Here is a 25,350-nt window from a genome sequence, read left to right on the forward strand (position 1 = left end):
AGCAGCTAGGCCCGTGAGCCATGGCCGCTGAGCCTGCGAGTCCGGAGCCTGTGCTCCGTGACGGGAGAGGCAACAACAGTGAGAGACTCGCGTACCGCAAAAAAAAAAAAAAAATAATCTAAGCTAAATAGATTAGATATTGACATGTCTAAAAAAACTGTTCATTAAAGCAATGATTTATCCTCAGAATGGGGGAGAGTAGCAAATACTAGGCATCTGGTACAATGAAGAGAATTCCAAAATACAATAGAGAAGACCTAGTGGTGAGAGTAAGAAAATAACAGCAAATTTTAATTTCAGTTTTGCCAAGTTAAATCTGACCTTTTTAGGTACTTAAAAATGAGAAACTTTTCATACCTGCAGTATGTTCCCAACCTTGGGCCTTGGTAAACTGACTTCATATGTTGGGGCAACTTTTCAGTAAGAAGTTCTTAAACCATGTCAAAATTGGCATGAAGAAAGCTATTTCTTCCTTTTCTAGGCATTACAAGGTCTACAAAGAATCCTAAGAATGAGGGAGGAGAGGAGGAGCCTCACTCATTTGTCATACCTACTTCTAGCCTCAGTTTAAAAATGTTTACCATCACAACTGCGATCAATAAACAAAATGGTGAGTAGAGCATGCTCAAGATTTCACTTAAAAAAAACCTCAGTGCGCAAAGCAAACCTCTTAACACTATGCGAGGGTTATCTGCTTTGGTCTGCTTGGCTGCAAGTATATTCAAGCTAAGAATATTATTGAAGCCCTACTGTGTAAGCTCAATGTTTTACTGATCAACAAATGTGTACTGAAAATCTACTGTGAATACCTACTATACACCAGGCACTGCACTCGAGACTGGGGATATAATAATAAAGAGGATAAATACTGTTTCTGCCTTGTAAGGAGATAAGAGATAAACTACACACATACTAACTAATAACAAATTAACAAAGACTGAGCAATTATGATCCGAAACTGCTGTGTTAAGGTTTACTTCTTGACTCCCGAGAGTAGGAACTATAGTTAGAGAAAGACCTAAGTTGGAATCCTGATCTCTTACGCCTAAATTGCTTAATGGTTAACCTGATTAGGTCTTGTTTTCTTCATCTAAAAGATCATGGCCATAATAATTCAAACTGCTACTGAAAAGCTCAAATGACTTAAAGTGATAATGCCTGGTAAATGCTCATAAAATATTCATTTCCCACCTTTTTCTGTTTATTTGTTCTATATTCTCATTAAGAGATTTTTTTTTTACCTATTCTTAGTGTTTTAAGTACTCTCTACGGATATAGATATAAATTTGGAATATAAATTCCAAATTTATATCCTAAAATCTTACTCTTGTTAAGTGTTGAAACTGCATTGCCACTCTAATATTCTGCTATCACCTTGAACTCCATGTGTTTCAATCTCTCAGAAACAGCTGTCCTAATCTCTCTGTTCCTATTAATGAAGCCACCAATTCCCATTCTTAAAGTCTCGGACTCATCTTGGACAGATCTTCCATATTCCTGGATTCTGTAACTGGTCAGTCACCAGTTTGCTTATTCCTCAAAATCTTCATCTCTTTGTACCTTTTCCACTGCTACCATCTTAGTTTACCATTGCCCCAAACCAAAGGCCTCCTCCATCTAGTCGCAGTTTTCTCTTCCACATCATCCCTTACGAAACCTCTGTCCACACTAACTGATTTACCATTTGAATGCGTCCTGTACACTCTTGTTTCAAGTTTTAATTCAAGTCACTTTATTTATCATTTCACTTTCTAATCCACATGATAAATACAACCTTTTCTCTCATTAAAGAAACAAAACAAAACATACTATTCTTTAAAATATTAAAGCACAACTTATCTGGGGAATTTGAGTAAAGTGTAACTTTCCCATAATTGTCTGGAATGCCCAGGTGATTGCTTTCATACTTTGTTCTGTATGGTTATCCATTCTTCTTTCCTTCTGAATGACATAACTTCCTTTGGCCACTTATTTCCTTAGACGTACTCCTTAGAACACTTACTTGTTGCACATGAGTTTGCAGGAGTTGTGTAAGGGGGCTTGATGTAAGTTTTAGAGATGCTAGGTTAAGCAGTTAAAATAGGTTGCTTTATTTCAGGACTTCTCACAGTTTTAAAAATGCTAAAGCTGTTCCTTCATCACCGTTCTTCATTTCTGACATGAAGGTATTCCTTTCTCATCCCACTACAGCTTGACCCAGCTCCATACCACTGCTCGCTCTTTTGAACTGAGTAATAAGCCTTTCAGCTTTTACCAGATTCATTTTTCGTCCCTGCCTCTTGATTCTCAATCTGTTTCTCCAGAGAAACACGTGTCTTTTAATAAAGGATCTTTATTTCTTAAAAAGTGATACCCAGGGACTTCCCTGGTGGCACAGCGGTTGGGAGTCCACCTGCCAGTGCAGGGGACATGGGTTCAAGCCCTGGTCCGGGAAGATCCCACATGCTGTGGAGCAACTAAGCCCATGTGCCAAACTACTGAGCCTGTGCTCTAGAGCTTGTGCACCACAACTACTGAGCCTGCGTGCCACAATTACGGAAGCCTGTGCGCCTAGAGCCCGTGCTCCTCAACAAGAGAAGCCACTGTAATGAGAAGCCCGTGCACCACAATGAAGAGTAGCCCCTGCTCGCCACAACTACAGAAAGCCCGTGTGCAGCAATGAAGACCCAACACAGCCAAAAATACATAAAAGTTAAATCTTAAAAAAAAAAATGATACCCAGACCAAGAGATCTGAGTAGTATGTCTTAAACTTGGGAATTCATAAGGATAGGTAGTAGTATGTTGGTGCAAATTTACAGGAGAAAATGTGGCATATTTTCCTAAAAAGTTGAGTTTTACTCAGAGATTTTTTTGGGGAAACATTTTTATGATTTTAAAAAAATATAGAACATAGACTATTTTAAAAGGGGAAATATGAGACTTCCAAGAAATTTCCAAATTTGCTTTTAGATGCCCCTTTAGGCTACATCGCATACTCTTTTGGTATGCATTCAAATTCCTATGTCCTAAGGTACTCCGAGGGAAAAGTCCAAGAACTTTTGGACAATGGAGAGGAAGGGTGGAGAATTATTACTTAGAAAATGTTTCCTTTGTGCTAAGTACTATACTAGATATTTCACACATATATTATCTTCCTTAATGCCTACAATGACACTACAAAAGGCATTATTTCATTAATTTTATAAAAGAGAAACTTCAGAGAGGTAAACATGTCCCAAGCTGCAGAGCTTACAAAAGTGGTTAGAATGTCTTACTATATAATGTTGGAGTGTAAAGAAGACACATTTATCATAGATATATTATGACTGATGTCCATGAGAAAACAATAACTAGGAATCACTCTTTTAAAATAATTTATCACCAATATGAGACTTTCAATCTTAATGCAGATCCTGAGAGAAATTAGGCACCTATTTCCTAGTAAAAGCTTATTAGTGGTACTAACAATTTTCCAGATATTCAGAAGTGGTATTAGGATGACAAATTTAAGTTTTAGTTAATGGAAACTAGGGAAGAAACCTAAGCCTTTTTTTTTTTTTTTTTTTTTTTGCGGTACGCGGGCCTCTCACTGTTGTGGAGCATAGGCTCTGGACGCGCAGGCTCAGCGGCCATGGCTCACGGGCCCAGCCGCTCCGCGGCATGTGGGATCTTCCCGGACTGGGGCACGAACCCGTGTCCCCTGCATCGGCAGGCAGACTCTCAACCACTGCGCCACCAGGGAAGCCCCCTAAGCCTTTTATATTTATAAATTTTATATATTATTTACTCACTAGCACATTTCCCCCCAAATGAAAGCAATGCCTACTTTCAAGTAAGATTTTACCCAGTTATCTGTTATATGAAAAATATTGTAAAGACACTGAAGGATTTCAGAAAGTAAACCTGAAGATGTCAAACTAATTTGAAATTGAGAGGTTAAACTTTAGTCCGAAGCATGAGGTTTAATTTCTTCACAGAATGCTGCCAGTTAAATCTGCAACTTGAATCCCTAGATACTGAAATAAACTGGATGGCTCTTTAATAAAACCTAGGATATGATATAGATTCACCAAATCAACTTAACGGCAGAATCTGTCAAAACAGGAAGCTTCACTAGTGGATTTTAAATTAGACAATTTACAAACAAATATACTTATATACAACCTTTTAGGAATACATACGGTAGGCAAGGACCCAAACATTAAAAAAAAAAAAATCACAGGATGTGCCAAGAAAAATTACTTTAAAATGAATAAATCTGATATTAAAAATACTGTCCTTATTTAAAATATCCAAATCAGGGACTTCCTGGCAGTGCAGTGGTTAAGAATCCACCTGCCAATGTAGGGGATACGGGTTCAATCCCTGGTCTGGGAAGATCCCACATGCCGTGGAGCAACTAAGCTCGTGCGCCACAACCACTAAGTCTGCGCTCTAGAGCTCGAGAGCCACAACTACTGAACTCACGTGCTGCAACTACTGAAGCCTGTGCACCTAGAGCCCGTGCTCCACAACAAGAGAAGCCACCAATGAGAAGCCCGCGCACCGCAACGAAGAGTAGCCCCTGCAACGAAGACCCAACGCAGACAAAATAAAAATCCAAATCAGTCTTTGTTACTATTAATAAGAATTATAGTTTCAGAGATAATGGAATACAAAATCCTTTGAATACTTATGAGGATAGACTAGTCAAAAAGGAGTGTTAACTTACAATGTACACAGTTATTAAATATACATAAATTTTTAAATTCATATTTTCTTGCATGGCAATGGTTAAAATGTGAATCGATTTATTTAATCTATTAATTATAGGCTTTCAAATAAAAGTAAAATATTACTACTAATGACAGAAATGACAGTAAGTATAAGTGATTAGTACTTTCATTATCCTTTAATATATTAATTCTCCCTATTTAAAGGTTTCTTAAACATTGCGCAAAGTCTTATGTTTAGCTCTATAGGCAAAAATCTCAAAAACGGAAGGAATACAAATCAAAATACAGTAATGGCAAACACTATCAATTTACAAGTAAACTGATAGTAATTTAATCTAAATTAAAGGAACCCAGTTATGTCCCTGAAGTCTATCTACTCTGAACAACATGTATTTAAGAAGAACAATTTAAGAAGGTGAATAACTACAAGAATAAGTGCAGATGAAATGCCTTTTTCTTTTGTGAGGTGGCTGAAGATCAGTCTAAATATTCTAATTTTGAAAAATCAAGTTCCTACTTTTAGTACATTTCTAAGTTACCATGGTTAGCTGAAGAACTAAAAAGAAAAAATAATTAGAAGCCAGAAAATGGACAGAGTCTTTTGAGAAAATGTAATCTATAAATTCAATTTCTCTCAAATTGATAATTACCAAATGGTCTAAAAACACAAGTAAGAATGGTAAATCTCTAATTCACCTTTCTCACTTGGGAAAACAGATAATATAAATTAACACAACTAGCAAATAATGTTAAGTTAAAAAAAAGTCCTTAAACTATGCAAGAACATCCATCTGCAAGCACTCCAGTTAATAAGAAAGATTTGATGTACTAAGGAAATGTGCTTACAAAATGCTAGTTTTCCATACTGTTATTTTTTTTAATGTATTTTACTTATAAGGATATTGCAACAGGAAGTAGAAATCTATTCTGGAATCACAATCTAACAAAAAAAGCAATCTGACCCTCACATTTCATTAAAACATTGAGTTAAACAGCATTCTTTACAATGAAATATTATTTTTAAAAATACATCACTTTAAAAGATTCATATAGACACACACACAAGTAAACAAACACAATTAAAAATTAAATAAATGTACCTAATGACATTTCTTAATGGCTTCCCTGAAAACTAAGTGTAAAATTCTCTTAGGTGGCGTTTGCTTTTCTACAAAGCTCAAAGCAGGCCTCATAGCTCAGAAATCCATCTAATACACAAATACTCTACTCATACTCACAGGCTTTAGTTTTTCTTCCTCATTAGTCAATACTATATGGTCTTTTCTCCTGAAAACCTGAAAGGCTTCTTTTTATTCACCGGTCGTGCTGTTATCAGAGCTGACACGTCAGTAACGATCCACACTTTAATCTTCCCCAGCCAGCAATTCACACTGCTCAGAACTTACTGTGTGTTACAGGTGATACTTCTCATAGCAGATGCTGATTATGGTCCCAAAGCACAAGTGATGCTCCCAAAGGACCTTAGAAGCCCTAACAACATCACCTGCTGCTTTCTGTATCCAGAAATGCAATGTGGTATTTGTTTTGAACAGTTAATGATCTCAAGAAAGATTACACAGACGAGTTCTTTTCATTAGACTGCTTGACATGAGCTTATCCTTTCAGAATACTGCAGCAAATATAGATTGTAAGATTCCCTTAGGAAAAAAGGAATATTTGTACAATTTTCCTCTGTGGCGCAGTTTAGTTTACCCTTCTGTTACAGCAAAATGCTGGAAGAACTGGTTCTTAGGTTTCTAATGGCGCAGCGTTAACATAGTGAATGATTCACGGATGTTCTTAACATTCAGGAGTAACACGGAAGGCTAGCAGTGCAGCCCAGGTCCAGAGCTGATGAATGGTGCAGTGCTGCTGTTGTCATAGCAACCAAAGGGAAAAAAGCAGCACCATATAAGGAGCTGTGACATGGATTCTGGGAACGATTTATATTAAAAAGCTGTAAGCTCCTCATGCCTTAAAGCTATTAACTCCTTTCTTACTGATTTCTCCTAAGATTTTACTCTTCTGAATTCCTAAATCAAAAAAAAAAAAGGAACTAAATAAGACACAAAAAATTGCAATATTGAGGTTTCTAAAAAGATTAATAATACTTTAGCAAGCTAATATGTGCCTGTAATATCATCACAGTTTATTGGGTTAAATGGTAAAATTAGACACTGAGAAATAAGGAACTGTCTAAAATGTGAGACAGCAGAAAATTTATTTTTAAATAGAGATGTTAAAAACTTGATTAAATGCCTTTCATTCATCAGATGGATCATCAGATAGACCAAAACTGCAGAACCATCAGTTGACTAACATAGTAGCAATGGTTTCAATTTCAAAGAGAGGTACACTACCTCCTATATTCCTTACAGATGCAGAAAGGTACAAAAGACACTAACTGCCCTGAAAACGCTCACAGTCTTCACATGTGATTAAGGATATTCTTCGTGTCGGTCACTGGTGAGAAAGGGTTACTAGCCCACTCCATGCTTCTGATGAACTTTCCCTTCAGGGCCTGGAGAACTTTTCTCTTGTCATAGCTTCTCCTCACCTCCCTGGAATCCAGAAGAGTCCCTTCTCTTTCAGTGGACAGCAGAATAGCTTCAAAAAAGAACCATGGGAGAAGGGGGAGCTAGGGAAAGTGTCAATGCATGGATCTAGCAGTGGTAACGGCACTCTCTCTGCAGTATTGTAGACATGGTTCTGAACTGACTTGAGAAAAAAATCTTTCACTAGGCTTCTGAAGCATGGGTCCCTGGAAATATTCATCTATTTAGATAGGGCAATTCTATACGGAATTGTTCTATATCAATCACTGTGGGTTTCTTTCCCATCACCACATATTTAATGAAATGTTCAGAAACTAAAGCAAAAAAGGTAATTTTTTTATTATATTGTTCTTTTTTTTTTTTTTTTGGTATGCAGGCCTCTCACTATTGTGGCCTCTCCCGTTGAGGAGCACAGGCTCCGGACGCGCAGGCTCAGCAGCCATGGCTCACAGGCCTAGCCGCTCTGCGGCATGTGGGATCTTCCCGGACCGGGGCACGAATCCGGTCCCCTGCATCGACAGGCGGACTCTCAACCACCGCGCCATCAGGGAAGCCCTATATTGTTCTCTTACGTGGGCAGCATTACCACTGTAATAATAATTCTGGTATAATTATGTATTTGTTAGTCATAGATTTATGTTGCATAACTCTCCCTAAATGATGATAACCTCAGTAAAACGTGAATTAAAAGGACTGCAATGTAGTAGGAAGGACATGCACTTGGCTAGACTTTTGATTGTAGGTGTGATAATGGCTCAGTTGCTTACTAGACATAACCCTGGGTTATGGGTTAACTCCATATGGGTTAACCCTGGGTTAACTCCAACCCTCAAATTCTTCATGAGTAAAGTATGGATAATAACATATTTTCTACTTTCTTCCTAAAGCTACTGTGGAAATAAAATAAAATAATGTAATGCAAAGGCTTGAAATTCTAAAAATCTATGTCATCTTATTTAAAAATACCTAACTAAGCAAAATAGCAAAGATGAAAAGGAAAAATGGATTTCAATAGAACTCAGTAGACATGGAAAATAGCCTAAAAGAGTAAATATTTTTTCAGCTAGTTTTATGTTTGACTGAATATTTGGTGTCAACATATTGCACGTATTTGTTGCAAGGAAACACTTCATTTTAGAATTATAGTAAACAGAGATTCTGTGGACTAGTGTTAAAGAAGTATTTAAGATAATCATGCAAAAGTAATTTTACTACCCCAACATGACTTATAAACATCTTTAGAAAATGACAACTTGGAGATACAGAAGTATAAGCAATTTCTATAGAATGGTAATACTAAAGATCATGCAAAGTAAGAAACTTGTTTCAAATGATCTTCAATTACTTTTTCTCTCACCTAACTAGAAAACTGTAAGGCAAACCTAAAAATGAGCATTTCCGTTAGGTTTGAAAATTCTATGGACAGCACAACTCTGTTCTGTTTCCCTGATAGTCTAATCTATCTAGTGTTTTTTTTTTTTTAAGTCAAATATTTTCTTGCCCCAATGGTTATTTTTCAGGGAAATTCTCTTTGTGTCTTTAAGAATACCAATAACTCAATACTTCAGGAAAAAGAGGGCAAGTTCCCTTCTCCCCCAAATCAAGTTGAGCTGATCCATGCATTAGATGGATTCCAGAATAATTCTGGAAAAAATGCAAACTTGGACAACAAATCATTTTTCCACTGGCTTTCATTTTAATGTTGCTTATGCTCTGTAGGAGCTGACTGAGATGAGGATATGGTTAAGATACTTTAAAAGACAAAGTACATAGGTTTGTTTTGTTTTTTTAAAAATTGGATTTCACTTAAGGTAAGGGGAGAAACAGATTTAAGAGACTAAGCTATTCCCCTGACTACTAATTTTTAACTCCCTTATGATTAATTTAGGTAAGTCATTCTAAACCTTATGCAGAGTTTTATATTCTTTTTATTCTTTTTCCAATCTTCTCCCTTTATAAGCTTTCTCTAAGGAGTAATTATCAGTGTTAAACTCTATAGTGCTTAAAGGCAGGGTAATACTTATGAAGAGGTGAATATATGAAATCTCTATTGGCACAGAAGTAAGAAAGTATCCATCCTACTTATTATAGCAATTCAAGCTTTGGCCAAATTTCTAATTTTGGTTTCTTCCTTTCCCAGGAATGGCTACTGTTCCAGATCAGGACTTCAACTTCCAAGAGAAGAGTGATGACTAACAGAGAAGAGAAAGAAATATATTCTTAAAAATCATATAATGTAGCCTCTATACATGAGTCAACTATTCATCTGGTGGTCAATAAATGAGTTTAAAAAACTGGCAGGGTTGGACATATTGAAAAGCAGTATTTCTGTTTAATGAATGCTATGAATTATCCTCTTAAGGGATTTCAGAGGATAATTTTTATTATATAGAGTTTTTACTTGATATGTTGACTTTATTACCTAAGCCCTGAATAAAATTTCCTCAAATGTGTGTGATGCTATCTGTACATTACAATCCCAATATTTGAAAAAGATCATTAGCTGGCAGGTGGCTCTTTCAGAATGTTTTTATGGATAAGTAGAACATAAAAGGGCATACTGAACTACAAGACATACATATTGATCACCTTTCTCTCACTTTACTTAATTCACTAAATAAATCTTCAATTTATGAAACTCACTAAATGATACAGATGTACATATGACTTAAAAAAAGTCACTTTCAGAAGCCAGAAATATAGACTTTAACTAGAAAAGGAGGGAACATGTGGATTAACCAACTCTAGCATGTATCAGAACACTGTTCATTATGTTGTCTAAACAAAACAGATCACTCAGATACATAGGTGATTCTCAAATGGCCATATTTCTTACTTTTTTAAAATGCAGCCAATGACATGAAGGAATGAATAATGGGATAATAGAAAATGTCCTTTGGAACACTCTGCCCTCTGGTGTTTAAAATGTTCATCAAAGAGGGAGTATTCTGTCATGCCGCGTATTTATTACTCTTACAAGCTGAATACATCATTTAGGGCACATAATTTTCTATAATGAGAAAAAAAAACATGGTTTAGCATTATAATAAGCACTGTTATAATGTGAATATATATTCTATGCTAAGCTTTAAATAATCCCATACTATAATTTACTTCCTGTTTGGAGAGTCACTAAGAGGATTTCCTTTGAATCATGGATATTTACTTATTTGCCTTTTATGATGCTTTGTGACTGAAGAGTATTACTGATGACCAACATTATTTAGTACCTACATTCAGTATCTGACACTTTTTGAACTGCTCATATTCCATAGCAAGTGGGTAGATAAGTAGGGAAAACAGGGACAGTTAACTTTAAAAATAGACTTCCTAGGAACTGTGCCAGAAAATCATGGTGAGTTTTCTGGGGAAATCACAAAGGAAGAATCGACAATGAAGAATTTTTTTTCTATAAACTTCACTGCCATCTTTAAAAGTGATATTCAACTCTTAGAAACATCACACACTAGCTCAAAAGGTTATCAGAGATTATCAACCAAGCAATTGCCAACTTTTTCACCTGTTAGGATTCCTTTTATTATTTCCTCCCATATAGACTTAAATTTTAAAAGGTTTTACCTGTCAAAAATTTTATTTATTAATTTAAACAGAGATATAATAAACTATTAAATGGAGTTTTGAATAAATATAAGTTGATCACAGAAAGGTGATATAATTTCATCCAAAACAAAATAAGCTAGCCTGTATAATTTTATGACAAGTAAATGTATGTTTTCTTTTAGGCTCTTTCAAATATTGAGAATTACATCCAGGGTGTAGTATTGAATGTAACAGAGCTTCATGGTAGTAACTGTCAAATCATACTTAAATGTTTGACACAGTAAATGCTAGGAACATAGAGAAACTCTATACAAACATTTCTGTATTCCTCTCAGCCCTAAGGTATTATTTTTCCTACTATACATATTATAGAGGAAAGAGAAGCTCAGAAAGTATTCACCTGTCCAGACAGGTGGACAGGTGAAAAAGAGGGCTTACAAATGAATGAGTGTAGAATTTTAACCTGGTTCTCTGTCCAACTGGAAAGGCTGGGCTCTTGACCAGTATGGCACTATTGGTTCTTTTGGGCCTAGAGTTCTGAGCCTTAACTCTGCCACATTATAGATATATCAGTATCATTCTTCCATAAAGATCTGCTGACAACAAAACATTGCTTTATGATGGGTTCTCATTGTTAAACATTTTCCTTAATATTAACCACTTGTCCCCCCTGGAACTGTGCCTGCTGTCTGTCCCAAGATTCCCTTGGATTAACAGGTTTCACCCTTTTCCTGTTCACACAACCAGTTACATACAGCTGATCACCCTAATGTTTAGGGTCTGTTTAGACCTCCTCTTAGTGATTGTTACCAGATTGTATCTTACTAAGTAGCCTTGAACAATGATAATAATAATATTATAATACAGATTAGAAAACATGCTCAGAGGACTTAAGTGGCTTGACCAAGGTCATACAGCTAATAAGTGGCAGAGTAAGGGCTTGAACCTTGCATAACAAGTATAACTGCCTCCAAAGTTTGCCAAGGTTAACAACAACCTGCCTCCAAGCAAGAGACATAGAACAATTACTCCCTTTTTTTGCTTTAGTCTTTTCCATTAATTACATTTAAACTAAAAAGCGTAGAATAAACATTGTTAAGAAGTCACTGAAGTCCAAGTTATGAGTTTAAAAACATATACTTGAAATCCAGGCCCACACAATTTACACTTGAGTTCTAAAAGAACATGAAGACAGGAACATGAAACTACTAATAGCATTCTCTGTAAACCCACGTAAGAAATTAGGAGGGCTACAGGACTAGAAAGTGGGAAAATATGCATTTTAAATAGTTTATAAAAAACCTTCATAAAAGGTAAAATGCTCACTAAGAGTCAATAAAGGGTCACAAAGAAAAGTAATTCCGAAATAATCTCGTGTTCATTTTGATATAGTTACTAGACTAGAAGATAAAGGAAATAACATAGACCTAGGACCATCTTGATACTGGACAGGTCTTAATGAAGTCTCTTAAGCTAGAGAAAGCAGATATGAAAATGGCTTCCCAGGATATAAAGGACTGCCATGTGAAAGAGGAGGTTCATTTATGTCATAAATAAAAAGAACTAGAACTAGCAGGTGGGAACAATAGAGGACATTTGCATATGTGTAAAGAGAAAATTGATGGTTAAAACTATTCAACAAAATAGGCTAAGTACAAAGTAGAAAGCTTGCCATCACTGAAATTTTTCACATAGAAGCCACTGACTATCCACTTAGATTGCCATGAAAATTAAATCTGCTCACTACGTAAAGCATTTCATACCGTCTGGAACAGGGAAACAGCTCAATATACATTATCTATTATTACTATAACTATTATTAGCACCTAAAAGTTTAATAAAACTTGACTGTAAAATCATCTGGACCTGCTGAGTCTTAGGGTTCTTTGATTTCTATGGTTACTGGGCTAGTCATATTTTTAAGTTTACTTGAGTCAATTTTACAGTTTGTTTTCTTCCATTTATCTAGTTTTTAGGTTGTTCTGCTATAAGCCTGTATACTATATTCTGTTACAATAAAGAACATTATTATCAGCAGCTATTTCATTCCTTGTTCTATGTATCGCATATGTTATCTTTTCTCTCTCCTCTTTTCCTCTTTGGTGGAAAAATCATACCTGTCAAAGATTGTTCCACTCCCTTAATCTTTTCAGTGAACTTGTTTGTGGCTTCACTGATCAAGAATTTTTATTTTGTTTTTTAGTTTTACTCATTTTTGCTTTTAATTTTTTGATTACTTCTTTTATGTTTACTTATTCTTCTTCTATCTCCTTGAGTTAAATTAATAGTAAATTTACTTTCGGTATTTCTTGTTTTCTAATAAAAGCACTTGAACATACATACACCATATATATATGCACACTGGAAAAAAAGAAATCTATTAGCATATGATAAACACTAAGGTGAGGGTACATCTGGTTCCTCCAGGGCAACTGTGATAGAGGTAGTTGTGTTGTTCCTTTAGGATTGTAGGGTGGTGGAGTTTCTGGCTGCAGTCAGGTCTTCCTGGAGATTCTGAAAGCTATCATAACACTTCACTAAATGTCTTTCTGTTTAGACTAGCCAAGGCAACTCAGTTTTCTACAACTGAGATCCTAACCAAACAACTACTAAGATAGAAAAAGAAAGTAGGGGATCAGCTCATTTGCTTACCAGTTAAATTCTACATCAAAGAAAAGAACACCTCTCAGGAACTTTTTTTTTTTAAAACACAGATGAAGACTAAAAATAACAGTTTCACAGGAAAATTATAAAAACATCGTGTTGGGAATTACCCTCATTTGTACTATATGCTATAGTTTTCCTAGAAAGACACTATTTTCTTCTAGAAAATATTAGTCTACAAATAAAAAAGAATACATTGTAGGAGGTAATGACCATTTAGAGAGATACAAGGAAATGGGAAACTGAGCACAAGTTTATAAAGAACAACTTCTCATAGGTAGGTACTGATAAGAGTTCTGTTGAAAAATACTGTCATGGTTTCTTACAATCTTGCATATACTTGGCTAAGTCAACTCAGACCCTAAAATGTGAGTATTCGACTCCAGAGGTTCCTGGGCACTGTTGATCCTCACCAGAGGATTTTGGCCCTTTCTCCGTTAAGGGACATTTTGGCATTTTTTTTCAACCTTTACCCAGCAGTGGTTGAACAGAGGTAGGAAGACAGAACTACTGTATTTCAGTGGAATATACACAGCAACACTACAGTTGCCTTAAATAATCCCACTATAAATACCACAACGGTATAAATAATGCTTTTACTCTGTATGAGTGACTTCCATTTAAATATAAAAAAAATAGTAGAAGAGAAAATTATTTGCTCTATACAAACTCTTGAGTTCCTATAAAAATCTAAAAAGAGCAGATTTAATTATGTTGCAAATTCAGCACATGCAAACATCAAATAAAGAACTCTTTATTTGATAATGTATGTTGCCATTTAGGTGTTCAAAATATACATAATGACAAAGACTCTCTCCTTAACTAAAATTTAGTTAGGCTGCTCTGAGCCCCCTATCTATCTATCTATCTATCTACCTACCTACCTACCTACCTACCTAGCTACACAATTTTTAAAAGTTACACTCCACTTACAGTTATTACAAAATATTGGCTCTATTCCCCATGTTGTACAGTACATCCTTGTAGCCTATCTTACACCCAGCTTAGACCAGTTGTATCAAGAATCCTGCAAAGTCAGTTCAGCAAGAACCCCACACACTTTATCTAATTCCCTGGTTTGCCTTCAGCAAACCCTTCCCCTACCCTTGATGTCTCCACTTAGTAATTTTCTATCCACTGCCACCCTTGCCATCTTCCTCCCTGGTTATAAATCCCTAGCTGTATTTACTCCTATCCTACAGTAGCATGTACACTAAGATAAATCAAACTGTGAAGACTAACATGATCTCTAGGCTCTTTATATTTCCAAACTGGCTTTTCAATAATTTTCTCAAGACTATATTTCCACTTTATCCAAGATATAAAATGAAAACTAACATTTATCATAAATAATAAGAAACTGCTGTATAAAAAATTAATTAAATTTTAAAAAGTAACATTTATCAATGTTTATTACATGCTAGGTTGTATGTTTAAGAAATCTTATTTAATCTTCATAGCAACCCTGTATTTTTTCTAATAAAATTTACTAAAGTACACCTTGAATTCCAGTGTTTCTAACAATTGCAAGATAATTATTCTTATGTGAAGAACATATCATAAGTACACTATAATATATCAGACTATGTAGACTAACTATGTATAGGTTCTTTTTAATGTCAAAATAGCTGTAAGCAATTTTCCCAGGATGTCTCAGGAAGAAGTCAATGATTCCATTTTATTAATAATGTATTTTAAAATAATATTTTGGCCTTAGCTAGCATCTAAAATAACTAGGCTGTAGCATGATCAGACTGGTTATTGTAACTTATTTACCATCTAAATTGGATTGCCACTTGGTCATTACAATCTATTGGTAGCAAATACTTTAAAAATCAGGCCAAAAAATCTTTTCCCAGAGGCTAACACTAATTAGTATTCCCAGATACTAATCCTTTTGATATCAGTATTTTAAGGTTACTCCTCAGAACAGGAGAGGGACTTACTTAAGGCTATTAAATAAAGTACTTGAAGGTCATCTTCCAAAGGCTCAGAATTCATATTTGACAGCTGACACACAGTCACCCAAATCTATTTTAAAACTATAATAATGACCATTGCTAACATTTATTGGACTACTTATTCTACGCCAGATGCTGTTTTATGAGCTTTTACACAAACCAACTCATCCAATTCTCTTATAGTCCTATGAGGTAAATACTATTACTATCCTTATTTTAGAAACAAGAAAACTGAAGTACAGAGACGAAGCAACTTTGCACAAGTTGACACAATTAGAAAAGGGCACTCAGGGTCCATCTCGTTATATTGCCTCATGAGATACATTGGGTTTTACACATAAAAATACAAACATGATAGAAGGATATACAATGAAATTCATGTCATTCTCCTCCTGCTTTTGAGTTAGAGCTATCGTATCTCCACTCCACCATCAAATGAACACACCTGTGATGTGTGTATGTTTGCATATCATTTTAAAACACAAGTGGATTACTATTATTGATATTTAGATTTTCATTTTTACTACATAAACAATATTATATATACATACACATACACACATATACATTTCAAATTTGTTCAAATTTATTTATAAAATACAATCTTAGCAATAAAACTATTGTGTCAAAGATTATGTGCATTACAATTTTGATGCATATTTCAAACTGTTCTACAAAAAGGGTATACTGGAACTTCCCTGGTAGCGCAGTGGTTAAGAATCCACCTGCCAATGCAGGGGACACGGGTTCGATCCCTGGTCCGGAAAGATCCCACATGCCATGGAGCAACTAAGCCCATGGCCACAACTACTGAGCCTGCGCTCTAGAGCCTGCAAGCCACAACTACTGAAGCCCGCACGTCACAACTACTGAAGCCCACATGCCTAGAGCCCGTGCTCCACAACAAGAGAAGCCACCACAATGAGAAGCCCGCGCACTGCAACAAAGCGTAGCCCCTGCTTGGCACAACTGGAGAAAGCCCGTGCACAGCAACCCAACGCAGCCATAAATAAATAAATAAATTTTAAAAACTTTAATAAAAAAAGGGTGTACCAATTTACAGCCCTACTAACAGTATGAATACTCAAAATTTAGCTTTTACTAAACCTACAGTGTACATAGTAGGCAGACAGTGTAAATTCATCAAGTGTTGGATGAGTGAACTACTGGCACTCGCAATTATCTATATTTTAAGAAGTATGCTGAGGGGCTTTATGATATTATGAACAAAAGCATCTGGAAAAGGTCACTGAGTAAGAATCCAGAGAACGGAGCAATCCCATGACCACAGTTACTGGGGCCAACGGTGTGTCTCTGCATACTCTCTTCCACGCCTCCCCCAGTGCAGAGCAACATCCACTGAGCAAGTGAACCTTGAGGCCTGACTAACCTCTAGGTCTTCTAGTTTCCCTATATTGGCTTAAACCATTTGGCTATGTTACTTTTTTTAACAAAAAAGTCTTAAGCGATATACCTGATGCCTTGGGTGAGTTGGTTAAGTTCTCTAAACCTCAATTTTTTCATTGGTAAAATGAGACACATTTAGGGTTTAAAGGCCTAGGTATTAATCTTGGCTCTGACCGTTTCCTAGTTGTATCATTTTGAGCAAGACATTTTACCTCTCTAAGATTTAATTTATTCATGTGTAAAATTGAGATACATGTGAAGAATACGTGAGTTGACATGTGTATGTCAACACAACAGGCACTCAAATGAGAATTATTATCATTATTACTATTACTCATTAAAAAGTATAATTTTTAAAACGTGCAAAGTTTTCAAGTTCCAAATTGGTGTCTAATGCTAAAAGAAATTTTTAAAAACTTCTCACCAAATTTAACAATTTTGTTAACAATAACAGCGAACACGTTCTGAGCATTTATTATTTGCCAAACACAGTTTTAATCAAGTATTAAGCAATGTGATAAGCATCGATGGGTTATAGACCTGACTATCCATGAGGTAGGAGGTATTGTTAACCCCATTTTGCAGATGAAGAAACAGAAGCAGGTAGTAAAGTGACTTCCTCAGAGCTGGGATACAAACTCAAGCAGTATGACCACAGAGCCTGTTTTTCTCTTGATCACTTTTACGGTAACTTGTTTTTGTACAGGATAGAGCTATGTATATTCTAAATATACATATTTATATATATATAAAATTAGTTTTCCAGCTTCAAATTACATGTCTTTATTCTTGAGCAAACCTTTCCCCATTCTCACTCCCTCGAGACTAAAGAGAAGTCAAAGTATTTGGAAATGGATCCTCATACACACCTCTGTGTATAAAACAAATACGTTGAGAGTACAAAGGTTATATAGCAATAGGAAAAGTTGCTCCATTATGTTTTACGAGATGAAACAAAAAAAAAGATTAATTGTCTTTTCAACCTCTACTAACTTGTTAGAAGTTAAAGATCTATTAAAGATCAGGAAAACACACCCAAGGTTAATGGGATACTCCAGACCCCCATACTCTCTACTCTGAGCACATTTGTCACCAAGATCTGATTAAAAGCTAAATCAGATCATATTATTCCCATTCCAGCTCTGCTTAGAATCCTACAGAGTAGATTCCTTACCATGATTCTAAAAACTCTGGCTTCTGCCTACCTCTTCAATTATTTCATACTCCCCTCCCCTCTGACTTATTTTGCTGACAACACACCTGCCTTCTTTCTAATCCTTGAACATGCCAACGCTGCTTTCTGCTTTAGGACTTTTGTTCTCGCTGTTCCCTCTGCCTGGAAGGCTCTGATCCCAGATCTTCCCATGGTTGGCTTCTTTTTGTTATTCAGACCTCAGTTCAAATACCTCCTTCTCTGACTCTCCCTGATCACTTCATAGAAAGAACCTACCTCTACCCCAGTCTTTCTCTATCCCTTTTCCTACTTTATCACCTTCACAGTACTAGTTACTATCTAAAATTATTTATTTATTGGTTATATGTTTATTATCAGTCTCCCTCCCAAATGGAATATAAATACCTTGAAGGCAGGAGATTCAACTCTATTTACTGTATCTAGAGCAGTGCCTGGCATATAGTAGGTCCTAAACAAATATTTGTTTAGTGATTAAGTGAAAAGCACAGAAGAATAATGAGCAAACTACCCTGACCATAGCAGAGACAGGGGACTAAATATTAGAAAGTCAGAAAGAAAACAGAAGAAAATAACTATTCTGGCCCTACTTATTCGGTTTGGTTGTAATACGAATACAAGAAAGATAAGGTAGTTGGAAGTTTAAATGAATGGAAATGCATAAATTAGTTACTGTAGCCCTAATGGCCATATTAATGTATTTTGTTAAGAACCATTCTCTGAAGGACATTTCCTTATGGTCAGTTAATCTTTTCCCATACAAAGTTCTTTTTACTTATTTATAACAAAATATAATTAGGAAAGGAAAGATAACTGATGAATAATCTACTAAATAATTTTTTTTCTTTTTCTTGAGGTACGCGGGCCTCTCACTGTTGTGGCCTCTCCTGTTGTGGAGCACAGGCTCCGGACGTGCAGGCTCAGCGGCCATGGCTCACAGGCCTAGCCGCTCCGCGGCATGTGGGATCTTCCTGGACCGGGGCACGAACCCGTGTCCCCTGCATCGGCAGGCGGACTCTCAGCAACTGTGCCACCAGGGAAGCCCCTAAATAATATTTTTAATTTAAATTTCAAAGTAATTTAATTCCAGGTTAAACCAGAAAATTCTTATCATCTAATTCACTTGGCAGAAAATTGGCCACAGAAAAATTTTCATGGCATCCTCTTTCAGGAGAGAGATTTCTTTCATTCAGATATTTAAAAATGCATTCTCAAACTTCAAATTCTTAGGCCTCTGACAACCTCTTCAGTAAATAAAATTATTTGAGAGGATGCTTATACTTCGAGCACTGTAAAATTAAAACTGAATAGTTCATACCTGTAATTAACCAAGTGTACTTCCTATTACTGCTTCCCTGTACTATCTCTGTGATATCAGGCATGTTGTTGACTTTGTTAGTATATGTATTTATCTTTTAGGTCATCTAAAGGTTGTCTATTTAAGTTAAAGTTCAAACTGAGATAGGCTAATGGGGTAGGAAAGTGCTATCTCTAAAACCTCAGGCAATTCAGCTAACTTCTATAAGGAAACTGAATTTTTCTTACTATTTCTTCCAATATGTGTAGTAAAAAGAAGCACATCACTTGACAGCCATCAGATTTGATTATTTGTATTTTCAGTAATCAATAATACCTTAAACTGTAAAAAAAAAAGCAGGGATTTCAAAGCATTGAAATTTTTATTCAAGCCCAATCACATAAAACTTACCCTGTTTTTAGATGACAGAAGGAATAAGTATTTTAGTAAAATGTTATTAAGCTACTTTACTGACTTTTACCTAATGACCCAAGAATCAAAGTAGACTTTGACTCAGTCATTTGAAGATGCCTAAAAAAACAATAAAAAATATAAGAGGCATAACTTATGCTTTGTGCAGGTTGTAAAGAAGTGTAAGTTATGCTCTGTGGAACTACAGAATAAAGAAATACTATTATTTTAATGAAAATTATAAACATTGTAAAAGTTCCATTCAAAATAGATGGAAGAGTGAAAAATCTCATTTCCCCCTCTATCATCTTATTTTCTCTTGAATTGTCATTCGATAATCAACACTACTGTCTAACTCAATGCCAGACGCATAGGAGGAAGTCAATATAGGCTTTGGGAATGACTTCATTTCTTGCCTCCATACACTCATAATCCATTCAACACCAGTCAACTTCCTGATGTTGATATAAACCAATAATGTTAAAAGAAACCTGACAAAGTGATCCAGGTGTACATATTTTCGCACATAAGTATCATTTAATATATTAACATTTCTTCCCTGAAAAAGCTTTAAGGGATAAAAGTTCATTTAATCAAGACACAGTTTCACACCTAACAACTAGACCTGACTGCACAATACATACTGTGAGATCATATTAAAGTTAATCCACAACTTATCAATTATGGTAAATATCCTAACAAGTTGGACTGTACCATGGAGAGGTAACTATCTAGATCAGCTTTTAAAAACAGGTATGAAATATACACATCAGGATTTCAAACTGACGTACCTTTGCTAAACTATGAAGCGTTTCTTATTCTAGAATTACAATATCTCCATTTGGTAATCTGACACGAACAAGCTGATAAATGCAATCAGAACAACAGTATATTCTGGCAAAGCTGAAAATTTCCTGAAAGCCTAGAAAAATATGTCTACAACAGATGGATCATTTAGGAAATAAATACAACAATCTGTCAAATGGAGCACTATTCTAATTCCCTAAACTAAAATCGGTAGGAGCTCCACTTTCCAAGAGTCTGTGACATTAGTAAGGCCAAAGAGGAAAAACCTATAGCTGCACATAAACATATCTGATATGACCTAGAGTGCCACACTGTTAGGTTTCCTGTTAAATATACTAAATTTAGGTAAAGTCCTTACCAGTTAACTTCTTCACAGGTTGGAGCCGAACACTGATAGACTGATGTGTGAGTAAGGGGGAGGATGGAAGAGAGCGAGACATGCCCTCCATAATCCGAATGTGCTGCATACCTTCACTCACTGGAAGTGGTGGGACGGCGTAGTCTGGCTCAAAAGCACAGTCGCTTTCTGTGGAGATGCCACCTGTTACATAGAAGAGAATGGGAGAAAAGAGCTGGTGAGAAAATATTCTTCTACTAAAATTCTTCTCTATTAAAATTTATCTTTTTGGATGACTCAGCACAGTGTACACTGATATTGATTTTTCACTGTGAAAAGAAAATAAGGAATTCCCAACACACAGATTCATTTCTACGTAACTGGGTACTTAACTTCAGGTCCAGCACTAGGAAACTGAACATGAATAAGACAGGATTCCTCCTCGTAAGGGGCTCACTGTCTCATGAACAACGTAGTCATATAAAAAGTAATTACAGTACAATGCAACAAGTGTTACGATTACAGCAATGGTCTTCAGTTGTCCCTGAGAAGACAAACATGGAAGAAGATATTCCCCTGCTTGACAATCCAATCTGTGCAATTCCTAGTAGGATCACTGTAACCCTATTTCTTATTCTCTTTCTCCAAGAATGTACCTGAAAATATAAATGGGTAAGACTAACATTATATGGTGATTTTTGAATCTGCTCAAACATTTAAAAAAAGAGTAAATGATATGCTGTTTACTTCCACTTACGTACTGTTGACTTCTACTTCCGGCAATGGCAGATTATATACTTCAGACCAACCTTTCCCTAAGAAAACTACAACTATATACATTTTAAAAATCTTCCTGAAGGCACTGGAGAGTTAATAGCATGATGAAGAATTACAAGAAGACTGAGACCTGGTATTTGGGGCCACTTTTTACTTTGTGGCATCTGAAAGGCTAAGAAGCCATTGACAGTTTTACAGAGCTGGGAAGACAAGTACTGGAATGGCTGGAGAACCAAGTTGCGAAGGGGGAGCTGGTGTAACTCCAACACTTTTGTTTGGAACCCCAAAGGGCTACATTCTAGGAGTGTGTATAAACCAAAACTAGGGACTTCCCTGGTGGCGAGTGGTTAAGAATCTGCCTGTCAATGCAGGGAACACGGGTTCGAGCCCTGGTCCGCGAAGATCCCAGATGCCACGGAGCAACTAAGCCCATGTGCCACAACTACTGAGTCTGTGCTCTAGAGCCCACATGCCACAACTACGGAGCCTGCATGCCACAACTACTGAAGCCCACACACCCTAGAGCCTATGCTCCTCAACAAGAGAAGCCACCGCAATGAGAAGCCTGCACACCACAACAAAGAGTAGCCCCTGCTCTCTGCAACTAGAGAAAGCCCACATGCGGCAAGAAAGTCCCAACACAGCCAAAAATAAATTAATTAATTTATTTTAAAAAAAACAACAACAAAAAAACTAGACTGGCCTTTACAGGACTGAAGCTCAGCTCCAAATGTCTACCACAAAATTTAATTAAGGCAATCTTGGATTGCTAGTCCCTGCCAAAAACAAACATAAATCTTCTTAGAAGAAGATAACATCATCACAGATCTCAAAATACTTCCACAATTTTTCATATACAATATCTGGTCCTTAACTAACAATAACAAAAAGAGAACATGAAAAAAGCAAATCAGAAAGATCATGCAAAATAAAGTCTTAGAGGGAATACAGACTATGGAACAATAAGACACAGAATTTAAACTAGTATGCTTAACACCAAAAAGATTAAAATACTTAGGAATGAATTTAACCAAGGAGGTGAAAGATCTGTACATTGAGAACTACAAGACATTGATGAAGAAACTGAAGACACAAATATATGGAAAGATATCCTGTATTCATGGACTGTAAGAATTAATATTGTTAAAATGTCCATACTACCCAAAGTAATCTACAGATCCAATGTAATCCCTATCAAAATTCCAATGGCATTTTTTCACAGAAATAGAAAAAGCAACTCTAAAATTTGCATGGATCCACAACAGACTCTGAATAGCTAACGTAATCAAGTAATCTTGAGCAAGAAGAACAAAACTGGTGGCATAACACACTTCCTAATTTCAAGTTATATTACAAAACAGTAGGAAGACAATTTGGTACTAGCACAAAAACAGACACATAGATCAATGGAACAGAATAGAGAACCTAGAAATAAACCCATGCATATACGGTCAACTAATCTTTGACAAAGGCACCAAGAATATACAATGGGGAAAGGATAGTCTCTTCAATAACTAGCATTGGAAAAACTGAATATCCACATGCAAAAGAATGAAACTGGATCCTTACCATACACAAAAATCAACTGAAAATGGGTTAAAACTTAAACCTAAGACCTGAAACCATAAAGCTCTTAGAAGAAAACACAGGGGAAGAAGTCCATGAAATTCATCTTGAAAATGATTTTTTTGGATTTGACATCAAAAGCACAAGCAACAAAAACAAAAGTAAAGTAAGTGAGACTATATCAAACTAAAAAGTTTCTGCACAGCAAAGGAAACCATCAACAAAATGAAAAGGTAACCTACAGAATGGGAGAAAATGTTTGCAAACCATGTATCTGATAAGGGGTTAATACTAAAAATATGTAAAGAGCTCATACTCAATAGTAAAATAAAACAAACAAAAAAACCTAATTAAAAAATGGGCAGGATTTCCCTGGTGGTGCAGTGGTTAAGAATCTGCCTGCCAACGCAGGGGACATGGGTTCGAGTCCTGGTCCAGGAAGATCCCACATGCCGCGGAGCAGCAAAGCCCATGCACCACAACTACTGAGCCTGCACTCTAGAGCCCGTGAGCCAGAACTACTGAAGCCTGCGTGCCTAGAGCCCGTGCTCCTCAACAAGAGAAGCCACTGCAAGGAAAAGCCCACGCCCCACTACAAAGAGTAGCCCCCACTCACCACAACTAGAGAAAGCCCACGCACAGCAACGAAGACCCAACACAGCCAAAAAAATAATTATAAATAAATAAATTTTTTTTTTTAAATGGGCAAAGGACCTGAATAAATATTTTCCAAAGAAGACATACGAATGGCCAACAGGCACATGAGAATGTACTCAACATCAACAATCATCAATCACAAAAGTCAAAATCACAATGAGATACTACCTCACACCTGTTAGGACAGCTATTACCAAAAAGTCAAAAGATAATAAGTATTGGCAATGATGCAGAGAAAAAGGAACCCCTGTACACTGTTGGTGGGAATGTGAATTGGTACAACCATTACAAAAAACAGTATGGAGATTCCTCAAAAAATTAAAACTAGAACTACCATATGAACCAGCAAACCTACTTCTGAGTATATATCAAAAGAAAGTAAAATTACTATTTCAAAGAGATACTTGCACTCCCATGTTCACTGCAGCATTATTCAAAGTAGCCACAATATAGAAACAATTTCAGTGTCTGTCAATGGATGGATGGATGAAGAAAATGTGATTTTACAAACACACACGCACACACCCTCTCTCACTCTCTCTCTCTCTCCCTCCCTCCCTCCCTCTCTCTCTCTGAGGAATATTATTCAGCCTTAAAAAAGAAGGAACTCCTTCCACTTGCAACAACAGGGATGAACCTGGAGGACATTATGCTAAGTGAAATAAGCCACCAGACACAGAAAGAAATAATCTCTATGTAATCTCACTTATATGTGGAATCTAAAAAATAAGGTCAAAATCATAGTAGTAGAGAGGAGAATGGTGGTGGCAAAAGGAGATGTTGGTCAAAGGGTAAAAACTTTCAGTTATTAGATGAATAAGTTCTGGAGACCTAATATACATCATGGCTCCTAGACAGAGTCAATTACTGAGTCAAAAGTGCTGAGAGTTTCTATTGAGAAATACTGACCAAATGCTGTATTAAAATTGTGTGTCATGTTATGTAAAAAGAAAAAAATTAACATGCTTAATATATATATATTTTTTTGCGGTACGTGGGCCTCTCACTGCTGTGGCCTCTCCCGTTGTGGAGCACAGGCTCTGGACGCGCAGGCTCAGTGGCCATGGCCCATGGACCCAGCTGCTCCGCGGCACGTGGGATCCTCCCGGACCGGGGCACGAACCCGTGTCCCCTGCATCGGCAGGCGGACTCTCAACCACTGCGCCACCAGGGAAGCCCAACATGCTTAATATTTAAAGAAAGTAAAAGTTTAGAATTTCAGCAATGAATTATGAAAATAAAAACTCAATAGGTGGATTGAAAAAACAGATTAGACACAGATGAAGAGAGAATTAGCAAACTGGAAGATAAAACATTTGTGCATCAAAGGACACTATCAAGAGAGTGAAAAGACAACCCTCAGAATGGTAGAAAATATTTGCAAATCATTTATCTGATAAGAGTCTAGAATTGAGGGGACTTCCCTGGCAGCCCAGTGGTTAAGACTCCGTGCTTCCACTGA

The 25,350-nt window shown here is 36.3% G+C and overlaps 1 protein-coding gene across 8 annotated transcripts in view; it reads right to left on the reverse strand.

Annotated features, from left to right (window-relative positions):
• The window catches only part of TANC2 (tetratricopeptide repeat, ankyrin repeat and coiled-coil containing 2), a 357,539-nt gene that overhangs the window by 221,850 nt on the left and 110,339 nt on the right, over positions 1 to 25,350 (reverse strand). For 5 of the 8 annotated variants that reach the window (XM_060290543.1, XM_030843270.2, XM_060290541.1 and 2 more), the window contains one exon: positions 20,910 to 21,092. In XM_060290543.1, coding sequence (XP_060146526.1) covers positions 20,910 to 21,092 — 183 coding nt within the window. The remainder of the gene's footprint in view (positions 1 to 20,909; positions 21,093 to 25,350) is intronic. The other 3 variants (XM_030843275.2, XM_060290546.1, XM_060290544.1) reach the window with 1 other exon arrangement.

Source organism: Globicephala melas, chromosome 20, assembly GCF_963455315.2.
Source record: "Globicephala melas chromosome 20, mGloMel1.2, whole genome shotgun sequence".
In the NCBI taxonomy this organism is placed as follows: domain Eukaryota; kingdom Metazoa; phylum Chordata; class Mammalia; order Artiodactyla; family Delphinidae; genus Globicephala; species Globicephala melas.